This window comes from Ovis canadensis, chromosome 4, assembly GCF_042477335.2.
Source record: "Ovis canadensis isolate MfBH-ARS-UI-01 breed Bighorn chromosome 4, ARS-UI_OviCan_v2, whole genome shotgun sequence".
NCBI lineage: Eukaryota > Metazoa > Chordata > Mammalia > Artiodactyla > Bovidae > Ovis > Ovis canadensis.
Window position 1 is genome coordinate 111524698 of NC_091248.1, and position 16320 is coordinate 111541017.

The window sequence follows — 16320 nt, forward strand, 5'->3', positions numbered from 1 at the left end:
AACAGCAACAGCATCACAGGCTCTTTTCTAGGGGTAGTCTGGATAGTGGGTTTCATTGGCACAGAGAACAAGTTCTTAAGGTAACATTTCAGAATGGACACAGCCCACCCACTCATTAAATCCCCTGGGGCAAATGATGAGAAACCATTTCTCTAATGCAGATCATAAACTGTAAGAAAAAAAAATAAAGTCAATGGCCAGAGAACTAAATGCAAATCTAGGGCTTTTTCCCCCCCCGAGAATTTAAAAGTTCCATTTGACATGTTTACAAACTAATAACTAAAAATTTAAAAGACTAAACGATAATAAGTTCTAAATATATTACTAGAACTAGGAGGCTGGGGGAAAAAGGGAAGTATCAAAAATCACTTGCTATAGGGACTTCCCTGATGGTCCAGTGGCTAAGACTCCAAGCTGCCAATGCAGTGGGCATGGGTTTGATCCCTGGTCAGGGAACTAAGATCCCACATGCTGCAAGGCATGGGGAAAAATAAAATCACTTGTTGTAATGGAGAAGAATCAGAGTGGGCCACTGGGCACAGAGAAACCCGAGGGGAAGTGACTTGATTCAATGGGTCAGAGCACAGAACTCAGACCAACAGCCTAGGATTTCGTACCCAAGATAATGCTGAATGTGTCAGGAGGTGGGCCTGGAAGGCCAACAACGGTGAGAAAAGTTTAAACACACAGAAGAGTCTAGAGGAGATAAAGATGGAATGACTTAAAGGGGGAGCTGAGAAATTGATGAAAATTTGGGGGAGCCGGGACAAAGAAACAAATATACATTAACTTGTTCATTTAAAGTATTAGCTTATCAAGAATTGTCACTCAGAACAGAACCATCACAGTAAGCCATTGCTACTAGTTCAATTGTTCAGCTGCTCTAATTCTTATATCTTCAAAGGGTCAGCTTCCACAGCTCACAGAAACCGGGGAAAGAGAATTATCCTGCAGGTTACTGGTGAAAGCAATTATACCTGTGGGCTGAAAGATGTCAAGCCAAGAACAGCTTGGATCGCCAAGTGCCAGTGTTCTCTCTTATGGACAGTATGGCCTTATCCCCTCCCTTTAATTCCCTGTCCATGTCTTAGCCTGAAAGATGTCAAGCTAAGATCCTTGACTCAGCCTGGATTCCTAAGAGGATGTCTGGCTGCTTGTTTAGTTTGAAGCAAAACACCAGCAGCTTAGAGCTGCTACGGAGAGGAGTCTCACTGGTGGATGAGCAGGTCACCAGCGCCTGACTTTTAGCAGTCCACATTCACTGTTAATAACAGTCAATATTTTAAACCACTGCACATTGGCACATTTTCTGTAATAAGTTATTGACTTTCCAAAGGCAGGACTTGGTGCTGATTAGACCCCACTGTTTTCTAGAAGTTCACCAGACATTAGTTTAGTGTGATAACATCTGACCAGCTTTCAGGATACTTTATTCTTCTTGGCTTCATGAGCCAAACCGTTTGGTTCAAGGTATGTTCTACTTAATGCAGATACTGATTGGAGCGTGTCGCTCCATGAGCTTAACACAGATCACAACATTCTCCCCAAACAGCCATCTTGAGGTTAACAGTTGACCTGGGCAGAGTTGTGATACAATTCACAGGGAGGGCTCCAAGGTGCAGGAAAAGGCATTTCACCTTTTATTTCCCCTGAAGTGTGGTCTTTCCCTCTTGCATGCATCTTGCTTATCTGGATGAGAAGTTAATAATGGTGCTGGGAGAGAGATGCCCTGACAAACCACCTCCTGTTTTCATGGATTTAACCAGTGTGAAGTGCTTGACTCTTCCGTGCTGTATCTCTCTGCCAGCCAACAAGACTGGCAGCCTGGGATGTGCCAAGTTCTTGGCTCTAAATTGCAAAACAAAGCAGTATAGGAGGGAATTTGTGAGTTAGCTGATTTGCAAACACTGCAGCAAGTCACCGTGTACACATTTGTTTATGTGTACCTATTATTTCTCCCAGGCAGCTACCTGGATGCCTTCCTGACAGAATGTGCTGCTGCTCAAGTTACCAAGGCTTCCTTCATTCACGCTGAAATGAATGCAGCTTCTTTTGCACCATTTAACAAAAAGAAAAGTTTCATTAAACAACAGTCACAGAGCCTTTCAATAATTATTTGAGGAGTGTCCCTGGTGTCACTCAGAATCAACATCAGGTTTACAGGTGTGTCCAAGAAGATGCCAAAAAAATGAAGCCAACCTGGGAATTCAGATGCATGAAAAGCCACACTGATGCTTAAGGGGGCTGGCTGAAATTTTCCTGACATGTTAGATGCATCCCAACTTTCTCTAAAAGGTATGTGGATGTTCCTTCCATGCCCCCAACTCCAAATACGTTTATTATCATCACATATCCAACAACAATGGACCTGATCTAATGGATGTGGAAAGCATCTTGACTCTTCACCATAAGCCTACAAAGCAGGTTCCTGTATTTCCCCTCGATTTACAGTTGAGGAATCTTAGGCTTAGGCGGGGCAGCTTAGCTAGGTCCCCCAGGTGGTAGGCAGCAGAGCTACAATCTGAACGCAGATGGACCTTACTCCGGAGCCTGGATGCTTAAATTCTAATGTCCAAAGACATTTAGATGACATCACAGAGCACTGGTTTTCACTTCTTCATTTATTTTCCAGAAAAATCTTTCCATTCGGCATGGATGCTCATTTCCAACTTCCAGCGCTGAAACACCAATTCGCTGGTAGGAAAGTGAGAGTTAAAATCAGGAAGTTTACATAAAATCAGAAAGAGAAGAAGCTCTCAGGGTTAATTTGTTTTCCTTTTTCCTTTTAACATTTTTCTAGTATTGCAGGGTCAGAAGTGCCTAACCCAGGAACTAGTGGTTGCTCCAGGCAGGATGACTTTGGTCATCTCAAAGAAAGGAAGGTTCGTGCAATTTGTAAAGATCTTACTGAATCCTACCTCCCTGGGAGGCAAATTATAACCCTCTTTTGCCTGTCTGAGGTTCTGCAAAATGTGTTGGAGCTTTTTAAGAGGAAAGGTACCACACAAATGCAAATTAATAACATTATAAATCAACTCAATTCCCATAAGGATAACCATTTAACACAGCAAAAAAAAGAAAAACAAAAAACACACAAAGCCCCAGACTATGACAGTCTTTGTCAGAAAATATATTTATTATTGATAGTGAGTGAAGTAACGATGTCGGTATTCATGATGGAGGAGAGGTTGCAGAAGCCAGGTTGCCTTTATGTTTGTAAAAAAATGCCTTATTTCACCTGTAATCAGAAACATTATTCCAGTAAAAGAGGTACATTTTCTCTTTTTGTCTTCTTACATGATCACCATAATAAGTTAAAATAAAGTAGCTTTTAGATAGTCAAGGCAGAAAAGGAAAAGGGAGAAGCCTGACATGCCACAGCGCAGCCAATTCCGCCAACACTGCAGGCCGGAGATGGAGGAAACCTGGCCTTCTCTTCTCCCCACTCCAGTGACCTCAGCCCTTGATTCCAAGCCCTGGCTCTGTGGGAGCCCAGGTTCACCAAACGATGGAGCCTGGTTAGAAGAGGAAGTAGAATAGAAAGTACACAAGGTGGAGAGGGCTGCCTTCCTTTGTAATTATCATAAATGGGGTTTATTAACACTGCGGCATGTCCTTGACGCATGATCCCTGATCTACGCCTTGGCTTTTCAAACTGCTGCTGATCAAACATACGCTTCTGCTGAATTTGCTCTCCGATGTTTCTCTCTAATGATCTTCTCTTTAAAAGGGTTGCTTTCTCACTAGGAAAAGAAAAATGTTCCACCTCTGGAATTAACGTTGAAGGAATTTTCCTTCTTCTAAAAGTTGATTTTATCCTCCCTTCTCAAGCATGCTCTGCAAGAGAAAGAGAAAACATAAGATTTACCATCAGAAGGAGGGGGCCAGAAATAGACAGGAACTACTTAGTACTGTTTGCGTTGTTTTTCAAAGATCCACCTCAAAAACACGTATAGCAAGGCATATGCTTCCTGGTCTCAAAATATGACTACCTCTAATGAATACCACTACTGAATCACGAATAATCTCCAAATAAGCCCTCCCCCCACCATATCCAACTGAACCCTAAGAGTGACCCCGGCCTGGCCTGTGACAGTAAGGGTACTGGAGGGAGCATGAGTGCTGTCTCATTACCCTGGACATCTGAGGATGTGTGGGAGCTTTCTGGTGGCATAGACTGGAAGAAAGCTATTGCCAACGGGGCAAGGGTGGGGGTGAAGTGGGGCAGAGAGGGCATCCCTCAGTTAAAGTCAAGATCCGGTCCCTTAAACTTCTGCTCACTTGAGGCAGGGCGCAGCTGTTCATGAACTCACAATGCTGGCTGGAGCTACACACATCTAAGTCAGTATTCCCACATTTCAGAAATGGCCCCTACATCCTGTTTAGTTATCTGTGTGGGTGGGTGTGAGGAACAGTACACAGGAAGAATTCTTTTTTTCCCAGCTTTATTGAGAATTAATTGACACGCATCACTGTACAGGTTTAAGGTATACAGCATTACGGTTTGATTTACATATATTCTGAAATGATTGTCACAATAGGTTTAATGTCCATTATCTAACATAGATAAAATAAAAAGACAAGACACAAATTATCCTTGTACCGAGAACTCCAAGATTCACCTCCTTAAAAACTTTCCTATTTCATAATCCAGTGTTACTCATTTCTAGTATTTATTTATAACTGGAAATTTGTGCCTCTGACCACCTTCCTCCAATACCTCCACCACGCCACATCCCTCCACAACTGCCACCTCTTGTAACCAAAATCTTGTCTTTGTTTTTTGCTTATAGATTTGACATGTAAGTGAGATCATACAGACTTGTCTTTCTCTGTCAAATTTATTACACTTAGCATAATGCCTTTAACGTCCACCCACGTAGCAGCAAATAGTAGGATTTCCTTGGGTTTTTTGATAGCTGAATAATATTCCACTGCACCACAATTTCTTTATCCATTTGTACTGATAGAAACAGGTTGTTTTCATGCTTTGACCATTATAAATAATCCCACTATTAACATGCAGATATACTTTTCAAGTTCGTGTTTTTTTTCCCTTTGGATATATTCCCAGAAGTGGAATTGCTGGATGATATAATAGTTCTATTTTTAATTTCTTAGAGTCCTCCTTACTGTTTTCGATAGTTACTATACCAATTTAATGATCCCACCAGTAGTGCACAAGGGTTCCCTTTTCTCCACATTTATGCAGCATTTGTTATCTCCTGTTTCTTTGATGATGGCCATTCTAACAGGTATGAGGTAATATCTCATTGTAATTTTAATCTGCATTTCCCTGATGGCTAGTGATATTGAATATCTTTTCATATATCTGTTGGCCATTCTATATCTTTGAAAAAATGTCTATTAAGATCCTCTGTCCATTTTTTAATTGGATCTTTTTCTTTGCTCCTGAGTTGCTTGAATTCTTTATATTATTTTGGATATTAACCCCTAATCAGAAACATGGTTTGCAAATATTTTTATCCCATTCTCTAGGTTGTTTCTTTACTTCGTTGCCTTCTTTTGCTGTACACAAGCTTTTTAGTTTGATGTAGTCCCACTTGTATATTTTGTTGCTTGTACTTTAGGTATGATTTCCAAACACTAACTATCAACACTGATGTTATGGAGCTTTTATCCTATGTTTTCTTTTAAGAGGTTATGTTTTCTTTTACTTCAGTCTTTAATCAATTTTGAGTTAATATTTGTGAGTGGTATATGACAGGGGTCTAGTTTTCATTCCTTGACATATGAATATCCAATTTTCCCAGTACCATTCATTGAAGAGACTTTCTCCATTGAATATTCTTGGCTCTCTTGTCAAACATTTGACTATATGTGCTTGGGTTTAATTCTGGGCTCTCAATTCTGTTTCATTGGTCTATGAGTCTATACCATAGATAGCACCATACTGTTTTAATTATTATAGCTCCAGAATATAGTTTGAGATCAGGACATATGACACCTCCTGCTTTGCTCTTCTTTCTCAGGATTCCTTTGGCTATTCATGGTCTATTGTGGTTCCAAAAAATTTTAGAAGTGTTTTTTTTCCTCTCTTTTTTTCCCTATTTTCTATAAAAAAAATACCATTGGAATCTTGATAGAGACTGCAAAAAATCTATAGATGACATTTGTTAGTATCGCCATTTTAGAAGCATTAATTCTTCCAATTGATGAATACCTTTCCATTTATTTTTATCTTCTTTGATCCCTTTCATCAATGTCTTAGAGCTTTCAGAGGAGAGATCTCTGATCTCCTTGGTTAAAAATATTCCTAAGTATTTTATTATTTTTTAATGTTACTATGAAGTAAAGTGAAAGTTGCTCAGTCACGTCTGACTCTCTGTGTCCCCAAGGACTATACGGTCCAAGAATTCTCCAGGCCAGAATACTGGAATGGGTAGCCTTTCCCTTCTCCAGAGGATCTTCCCAACCCAGGGATCGAACCCAGGTCTCCTGCATTGCAGGCGGATTGTTTACTAGCTGAGCCACAAGGGACAGATGGGATCAATTTCTTTTTTAGAAAATTCACTGTTCGTGTATAGAAATACTACTGATTTTTGTACGTTAATTTTGTATTCTGCAACTTTATTGAATTTGTTGATCAATTCTAACCGTTTTCTTGATTGGGTTTTTAAGATTTTCTTCATACAAAATCCTAAACAAACACACAAAAGTTCTTAATGATCAGATTAAAACTCTAACTAGCTGGGGCTGGAGATAAACTGTTTCTATTTTTTAGGACAAGCAGAGACATTACTTTGCCGACTAAGGTCCGTCTAGTCAAGGCTATGGTTTTTCCTGTTTTCCCTGTGGTCATGTATGGATGTGAGAGTTGGACTGTGAAGAAAGCTGAGCACCGAAGAATTGATGCTTTTGAATTGTGGTATTGGAGAAGACTCTTGAGAGTCCCTTGGACTGCAAGGAGATCCAACCAGTCCATCAGCCCTGGGATTTCTTTGGAAGGAATGATGCTAAAGCTGAAACTCCAGTACTTTGGCCACCTCATGCAAAGAGTTGACTCATTGGAAAAGACTTTGATGCTGGGAGGGATTGGGGGCAGGAGGAGAAGGGGACGACCGAGGATGAGATGGCTGGATGGCATCACTGACTCGATGGATGTGAGTCTGAGTGAACTCTGGGAGTTGGTGATGGACAGGGAGGCCTGGCGTGCTGAGATTCATGGGGTTGCAAAGAGTCGGACACGACTGAGCGACTGGACTGAACTGAACTGAACTTAAGAAGACAAAAGTGATTCTTTCTCCTTTAGTTTTGAAATTAATCAAGAGGAGGAGGCTGGGTCAGGCCCAAGATTGCCTCTGATTTGTTCATGCCTTCTTCCATCCCTCACACTTTCAGCCAGTTATTCATGTATCCAACTTCTTAACTGAGCTCCTACTAGGTACTCACTATACTGAGTTAGGTGATATGAGGAAAGAGGCATAATAAACAGTAATAACTTGCTATTTTTAAAAATAATTTGCTAAATATGTTAAAATTTTCTTTTCCTGAATAAGTGATACATGTACACAGTGTAAGACTCAGGAACGAAAGAATACATAGGACAGAGTCACTTTTCCCTTTCTCCTACTTCCCAGTTTTTTGTGTACTCTTCCAGAGAAGGTATTAGTTCAAAAGCAGAGTGGTGCTGCCTATTTCAGAAGAGGATAGCTCTCTGCAGCTGGAGTGATCAAGCAAGGCGCCTCCAATGATCTTCCACTATGGACAGGATATACAGACAGAAGGACTAGAGGAGGGGGGATGAGGCGGGGAAGAACTGGGAAAGACTCAGAGGAGGGCACAAGCCCATTATGCATGGGATGAAGAATGAAGGAAAGACAGGCCCGGCGAGAGGAAAGGACGACACTCAGGACGTACCAAGGAAAAGAGCATAAAAAGGGCCCCCTGTGACTGTTAGGCTGGGATTCATCCTTGCTAGCCACTGAAAAAACCTGGGAATCCAACAATTTTTTTTTTTCTTGACAGGAAAACACATTTAGAAAGGTTACCCTGACATCCTTAGCACAATGGCTTCAATGGAGAAGTGTGCGGAGGCAGGAAAACCAAGAGGAGGCAGATTAGAAATGAAGCCAGGCTGGGAACAAGAAACAGTGATAAAAAGACAGCAGAAAGCGGAGAAAGCAGTGATGGAACCTCAGGCATGAGGGCTCCTCGGTGACAGGGAGGAAGGGGGTGTGGCCAAAAGACACAGGGAAGTCAGTGAGAGGAGTCATTTTGGGAATAAGGAATACGACTCTAACTTTGGGCCCGGGACGATGATGAGACATCCCAGAAGGAAAGGTCCAGAGGGAAGTTGCGGGCTTGGGAAAGAGCTCAAAGGTCTTTAAAGATTTAAGGATAGAGATGAAGAAAGGAGACTGAAATAAAGGGGATGAAAAGGGAGAGGAGGACCAATAAGTGTCCTGGAGGAAGAGCTTACCCTAAAAGTTATCCTACATTGTCCATGACGACAGGTTTCTAAGAAGCCTATGTCCATGGGGCACAAAAGATTAAAAGCAGACTAAGCAGCGTGTAGGGGATGCGTACACGCATGGTCAAAAACAATGATGCAGTCAAAGAGGAAGTGAGCCAGAGAAGCTAGACGCGTCTAGAGAAAACGGAAAGACAAAGCAGATCAAGCGGAAGGCTCCACTCGGCAGAGAATCGTCTTGCAGAATTAACACCAGAACGCGAGGCTTCTCTCAAACCCATCACTCAAGTATGAGCTCTTTATTTGTTTGAAAGCTTAAAAATCAAGCACTTACCATGTAAGGGTCAGGCCAGGCAATGCCACGGTTATCATTTATCCTCACACCCTTGTGACTTGATCTGTCAAAGTCTCTCCAACTATAGAGGCGGGAAGCTCTATAAACTCCAGATACACAGACAACCTTGCCACAACATTAGTTGTTAATACAAAACTGAAGTCAGTGTAAAGAGATCTACACTGAGGTTATGCAAGGGCACTTAGATACTAAAGAAAATGATCACTTTGCAGGTTATAATCTGTTACCTGCCTGCTCAAAACCACATAGCTGGGCCTCATTCTACAATTCAGGTCTCACAGTGATAGCAACAGTCGTGTGACCTCTTTTCCAATGTTATAAAATGATCCACAGTGACCACAATATAACTGAAGCAACTGCTAAAAGTATTGGCAAGATTCTAGGGAACCTTTTTACTGTTCTCCCTGTAACCCTGACTGAATGCAGAAGGGTGATTTTTCAGCCCGGTCATGTAATGTAATGTAATGTCAGACTCTCTTAAGAGAGACAAGCTGGGCCTTGGATGGCGTGAGGATCATGGGTCAGCCTACCAGGAAGACACTACAAGAACATTTTTGAACAAATATAAAACACAAAAGAAGTAACCACAGTCACAAAATACCTTGCTATGTGTATTAAAAACTGCATCCTCAAAGAGAGCATGGCAGTTCACCTGATTCCCAGGCGACTCCCTGAAGACACAGGGGACGAGGCTGTGTCTTCCAGGGCTGGCCTATACACGCTGTCAGACTGCACTCAGCTGCCACCAATGGGTGGTGGAGGTGGTACAAGACCACCTCATTTCTGTCAGAGACATTCACAGACACGATGTCAACTTGAAATTTTTTTTCAATGAACAAATTGGTAAAAACATTTTGTGTTTTTACTGTATTAAGTATGCAATAAAAACCTGTCCCAATCCAGGAGCAAGGACCTCTGGGTGGAGGGCTCCTGAAGCCTGTGAGGGTCCGTATCAGTCAGCTCCCACGTATAGGTTCTGTAAGTCGCTGCTGTTGGGTTGAATTTCAACTCTGCATAAATTTAACGCTGCATAAATTAACATAGGAAATTCCCCAAAGAATGAGGGAGAAGATTTGCAAGTTATAAAAAATTGCTTCCTTCATTTAAGGAACTGCTAACACTTAATCTTAATGTGGAGAAAGAAATTCCTGGCATTTGCTCATCATTCACATATTGGGGCCTGCAGAAACGCCTTTATCAACAGCTGGGTAAATTACCCAAAGGAGAGACTGGTTCAGGCACCCGCACAGTTCTTTTCCTAAGTCTCTCTGATCCTGGCCACTGAGGAAGAAGCTAGCCATGCACCCTGTCAGACAGAAGCAGGGCCCCTGGGAACAAGAGGATGCGTGTCATTCCATTGATTAAGATGATCTAAAGGTCTTCCTCAAATATTTTAGTTACAAAGTGATCTCATCAACTGCCTTCTTGGAGGGGCGGACCATCATTGGCAGTGTATCAGCTACTGGTCCTCTCCATATATGTAAGAAGAATAATGGTAACTCTGGGTTACTCACAACTATCATGACAATAAAAGCAGTGTTCCTGGTCTTTATTAAAAAAAAAGGATACCAGACTTTCCTGGTGGCCCAAGGATACCAGACTTTCCTGGTGGCCCAGTGGTTAGGAATCCACCTGCCAATGCAGGGGGACACAGGTTCGATCCCTGGTTTGGCAAGATTCCACATGCCCCTGGGCAAGCGGGCCTGGTACCACTACAACCGAGCCCGAGGGCCCTGGAGCCAGTGCTCTGCAACAAGAGAAGCCACTGCAAGGAGAAGCCCGTTCAATGCACAGCAACAGAGACCAGTGCAGCCAAGGAAAAAAAAAAAAAATTACCACTCAGAGTGCTTGTCTCTGTGAGTTTACCCAGACTCTCACCAGGATTTCAAAAGACCTAGTAAAGCTGCGTTATGGAAGAAGGAAGGCTTCCCAGGGAAAGGTTTACCTGGAAACAGAAACGTGTCCTGACAAACCTGAGTTTTCACTAAAGAGGGGCAGGAAAAGTGGGAAGTGGAAGAGAATGGAGCTCTGAGGAGGAACCGGGAGTGACAGAGACAGGAGGAGAAGACTGTGAGAAGTAAGAGAAAGTAATCAATAAATTCGATTTATGAGAAGCACAAAGCGTGCCTTGCCTGTGTGCCAAGGACTGCTCCTGGCCACCTGAAAATCCGATTAGCAAACTTATTTTGTTTTCAGTATCTGTCTCTTCCCCCCAGCAAGTACTGTTCTTTATTCTTCCTTCTTGGAGGAAACGCAGGTTAATTTTTTTATGCCTGGGTCTAGTTTCATCTCTTCTTATGACAAATGCTCTCTGTGTGATATTCAAATTAAGTTACAAGTAATTAACTGTTTATACAACCTGCTGTAATAACAGACAAAACACTAACATACTGCACTTCTAACTCTTGAAGCATAAACACTAGAAAAGAAGTGCCTATTAAGAAAAATAAGTCTATTACCACAGTAATATTTCTTCTATTAAAACCAGATTTTTTTTTTTTTAAGAAAATGTCATAAAGCAACTATTACTCTCAGAAGTTGCTTTAGAAAAGGACTCCTGTGACAGAAGAGGCTGAGTAAGAAATCTAAACTTTGGAATTTCATTTGCTTTGACATGACTCCAAATCTGAAGGGGGGTCCCATGGAAGGATGGGAATACTCTCCTCAATGCCCATGCGTCCTCTTGAAGATAAGTGGCCCATTAGGTGATTAAGAAACCTCATTGTGAGTGAATGAAAGTCGCTCAGTCGTATCTGACTCTTTGCGACCCCATGGACTATACAGTCCATGGAATTCTCCAGACCACAGTACTAGAGTGTGTAGCCTTTCCCTTCTCCAGGGGATCTTCCCAATGCAGGGATCGAACTCATGCGTCCCACATTACAGGCAGATTCTTTACTACCTGAGCCACAAGGGAAGCCCAAGAACACTGGAGTGGGTAGGTAGCCTTTTCCTTCTCCAAAGGATCTTCCTGACCCAGGAATCGAAGCAGAGTCGCCTGCATTGCAGGCGGATTCTTTACCAACTGAGCTACGAGGGAAGCCCCAAGAAACATCATTAGGTGGTGATGATAAACAAGCCTTCAGACACAATAAGAGCAAGCTCCCTTTTAAGCCTTCTCAGAAGGTGAACCTTTCTGATTTATCTTGGTGCTCCCTGAAGGTGGGCATGTGTGTGCATTGGAAGCAACAGCCTAAGGCGACGGTCTCTGATGTGGGTTAGGGGAGGGGAGCGGGTGCCTGGGAGCAGCAGAGCCAAGGAAGGGTCCAGTCACAAGTGTGGGCTGGCCAGGGGACAGCTACCTCGCCTGGGTGCCCTTCCTCCCTCCTGCCCAGGAAGACCAGGTGTGGCTCTCCACCTGGCAGCACCTATAGCTGCAATGGCTTCCCAGGTGATAAAGAACCCACCTGCCAGCACAGGTGACATAATGAGGCTTGGATTCCATCCCTGGATCGGGATGATCCCCTGGAGGAGGGCATGGTACCCCACTCCAGGATTCTTGCCTGGAGAATCCCATGGACAGAGGAGCCTGGTGGGCTACAGTCCGTGGGGTCGCAGAGAGTCAGACACAACTGAAGCGACTTAGCACACATGCACAGCTGCAGCAGGGCAAGAGGATGGGAGAAAGGAACTTCTTTTTCAGAGGCTCCTGACCTCTGTCTAAGACATCTGATTTATTGCTGAGGCTGAGAACGGAACTAGTCAGTCTGATGAGACTGCTGCAGGTGGCTCAGACCCAGGAGGCTGTGACTAGCAGCTCCGCCTCTCCTGAGAGTGGGGAGTCAGACTTGGCAAGATCTCTGAGGCTAAAGACCTCTCACGCAGTTCAGGCCAATGGGGCTCTAGAGCTGTGGTTCTCAGACTCCATGGACGCATGAGCAATCTGTTGGGAGTTCAGATGTTCAGGTCCCACCTCAGATTCTTGGGGAAGGACCAGACACGTGCATTTTAAAGACATTCGCCCAGTGATTCTGATCATCCATGTCTGTGATCTGACATTACAGGGAACAGCGTACTGCATCTGGCATCAAGTCGTTCTGGTTTGGACTCTGTCCCATCTACAGACCTCTGAAACTCTTGGGGTGCTAATTTTTCCAAGTAAAGAGATGTGATTAGGTTATGTGATTTCTATGTCCTTCTAGCTCTAACAGCTTGAGTCTATGAAACCATTTGCATGTAATTTATAGCTCATCTTAAAACAACGATAAAACACAACTTGCTCTGAACACTAGGTTTTTCTTCCAAAGATTCTGATTTCTAAAGTGAAAGTGAAACCCACCACTATGGTTTCAGGTGCTCTTCATACTCAAATAACAGGGATGTATGTCCTCGACCCCTGATCTAGTGTGAAGCCAAGTACAAGGGGAGACAAGTCCACTGTTCTCAAGACCACCGACACACCGCGCCGCGGCAAATCCCTCTCCAGGCACTGATCTTGAGGTCTTCTATGTTGGAGGACAACCACAGACTGGGGTGTTGCTTATATTTTCAAAACAAAGAATCAGGTACACTAGTCTTGGGAATGGAGTCACTTCATATTAGGGTCTGGCTTCATTTATCGGGTTAAATAACTTTCTGATCTCCTCAAAGAGGTCAGAGGAAGCACACAGGCCTAAGTGAGGGCGGGGCTGACTCACTGGTAAGATGTCCTCATTTCAGCCCTTCCTGTAGCTGAGCTGCTTGCCTGGCCACTGCCCCACTACCCACTTGTTGATTTAAACCTTGGCTCCAGTTCAGGAGTTCTGTCTAGCCTTCACCATCTGACTCCAGCCTTCTTGCTCACCTCTGGCCCATGGGCCTCTCCTGGGTCAGGCCTTTATTTCTAGTCTGGTCTTTCGTTGGCTCTCCTGAGCCGGCTTCCTGCTCTGTTTCCATAATCCCTTACCACCCACGGTCCGTGGCTCATAGGGTGGAAGCCAGCCCAGGGCAGAGAAGGCTGGGGCCAGCTGAGGGATGTGGCCTGCTTTCTCCAATGCAGCTTACTAGCCGGGGGGCTCCATTCTGCCGGGCAGCGCTGAGAGCACCATTGTTCACTCTACTGACTTTGGAGAAACTGTGAGACTCTTTCCGCCCCCTCCCAGTTCATTCTGCCACCTTGGCTTCCTCGGGGCTGCCAGGATACCCGCCTTAATGAAGGACTAGTCAACACGCAGACCCATCAGAAGCATGCCTCTCCTTCCAGAGGGGAAGCTCAAGGCTCACAGCAAAATCTAAGGAGAGGCACAAATGCTGGAGGTCACCAAAGCAGAGAGGCCGCTTGTACCAAAGAGCCCGTGTCTCTCACTGCGAGGGTGCTCAGGAACCTGGGCGCTTGTGTGGTCTGCCGCGTGTTCTCAGACATGGAATACACAACAGCTACGAGGCCTTGGTGGATCATTGAGTTCAAATCCTTAATTTACCAAAGGAGAAACTGAAGCCCAGGTCACTGTGACTAGATTGGAGTGTTCCAGCAGTCCCCATAAACTTCCCGCTCCAGAGAGCACAGGACGTTCAAGAATCTAGCCAGCTTCTGTACCTTTCTGTCAATAGCAGCAGGGCTGGGAAAGAGCTGGAAAGCTTAGAATTGCTACCCTCTAAGCAGCTACATTCTGCAAATAAACTGAGGGGCAGTGAACGGGGTCCCAGGGAGCAGGGCAGTGCAGACTGGGGAGCAGGCCCATTCTACACATCCGCTTTGTAAGCAGAACTCAGGCACATTTTGGCCCACTAGTGGGTCAGTACTATTGGATTCTCGCTGCTCCCTCCCTCCCATTCTCCTGTAAGGTACATGAAAGCCAGACTGAATGTGAATCAGGCTTTGCCGGTAAGAACAGGTAATTCAATCTTGAAGAGTTTATAGAATGCTATAAGGCTTAAAGAAAAACAAAAAGCTACGAGGCTAAGCAGATATGAGAAATAAAAGACACAGAAGTCTATCAATCAATGTCCTCCTATATTTTTAAATGCTGTATTTCATAAAGCTAGCCAGTAGCTTTTAAGTCTTAGTAGTAGTAATTGCAGCAATTTAATGTCTCTTTACCATTATGAAGAAAACATAACTTAATAAATTGGAAGTAACGGTCTAAAATGTCTCGTCTTGACCGTGAGGAATTGTTTAAGACTAGCTGAAGAAAGACTGATGTGAATTAAGTGGATGAATAAGAAACAAAAAGTAAGGCTAAGGAATATCCGGAAATTTTCTTATCAGTGAAATCTATTAGTCTAGAGAACAATGCCCCAAGGGAACCAGTGAAAGCCCAATCTTATGAGTCATTTAAAAGTGGAATGGATTTGGCTATTGGAAGTATTCCAAGGGGAAAACTCTTGTACTGTGCAGGAAATGGACAACATGACCTAATGGGTTGCTGTTATGTTTAGCATCTTAGCATGTTCAACTTGTTCTTTGGATTTAACAAGGAAATATAAGAAGGGGTGTTGATGGGTCAGGAACTGTAACAACAAATGAAGGGTCAGGACCATGTATCCTGCCCAATGTCTCTAACAACAGGTGCAGAACGGTGGTCACAAAGTTAGGCTAACTTCACACACACGGGAAAACATGGTGTTAGCGGAAAAGTGACTGTTCAGGAAATACTGATGTAGCCCCGACTGGCCATCCTGGCATGGTCTTAAAATGCTGCTGCTGCTGTTGCTAAGTCGCTTCAGTCGTGTCTGACTCTGTGCGACCCCATAGACGGCAGCCCACCAGGCTCCCCCATCCCTGGGATTCTCCAGGCAAGAACACTGGAGTGGGTTGCCATTTCCTTCTCCAATGCATGAAAGTGAAAAGTGAAAGTGAAGTCGCTCAGTCGTGTCCGACCCTATGGACTGCAGCCTTCCAGGCTCCTCCGTCTTAAAATGTGACAGCGCTAAACCGCACCTTTGGTTTTAGTCTTCATAATCCCACCCCTCTATCTGTTACTTTCAGTCTCAAAGATGACTTCATTCAATCTTCAGGTTTTCCCCTTTCACTTCCTTCGTTATTGTCCTTCCCTTACCACCTTATTTCTGTGTTCCTGGATGTCTCTTCACACACCCAATTCAAAAGCCAAACACTATTTATTTTTAAATTTGTTTTATGGCAAGTTCTACCTTGGTCTAGTTGTTAAATTTACCATCATGACTTCCCTGGGTCTCAATTCTCTCAATTGTAAAATGGTGAAAATAAAACCATCTCTATTTACATCTCAAGTTGTCATAAAAAAACAAATAAGAGGATGGATGTGAAATGACCTTGAAATCTAAATCTATAGACATACAGGGTGCTACTGGTTACTTCCCATTTCAATGCCGCTCATCTTAGGTTTAAAAGGTTTTGTGGACATATCATTTTAATACTACCTAGTGTTATATACTCCAATTCTAGTACTCGAATATAACAGCTGCAAAAACAACAGGCACCAGAAACACACTCACTGACAACAGCATCATATCACACTGCAGAGGAGAGGGGTGGGGAGGACCGGAGGACCGGTTTTCCCCTGGGAATCCCTAGTAGTGATTTGCTGCTTTTGGCCAATAAGTTGGTTTTGGCACAATTGAGGCAAGAAAG

General features: G+C 43.6%; 1 protein-coding gene across 1 annotated transcript in view; it reads right to left on the bottom strand.

Moving 5' to 3' along the window:
- Window positions 1–3114: 3114 nt before the first annotated feature.
- CHCHD3 (coiled-coil-helix-coiled-coil-helix domain containing 3) overlaps window positions 3115–16320 on the bottom strand; it is a 282425-nt gene continuing 269219 nt past the window's right edge. Inside the window, exon 8 of the mRNA XM_069586985.1 lies at window positions 3115–3837. Coding sequence (XP_069443086.1) covers window positions 3814–3837 — 24 coding nt within the window. The 3' untranslated portion in view covers window positions 3115–3813. The remainder of the gene's footprint in view (window positions 3838–16320) is intronic.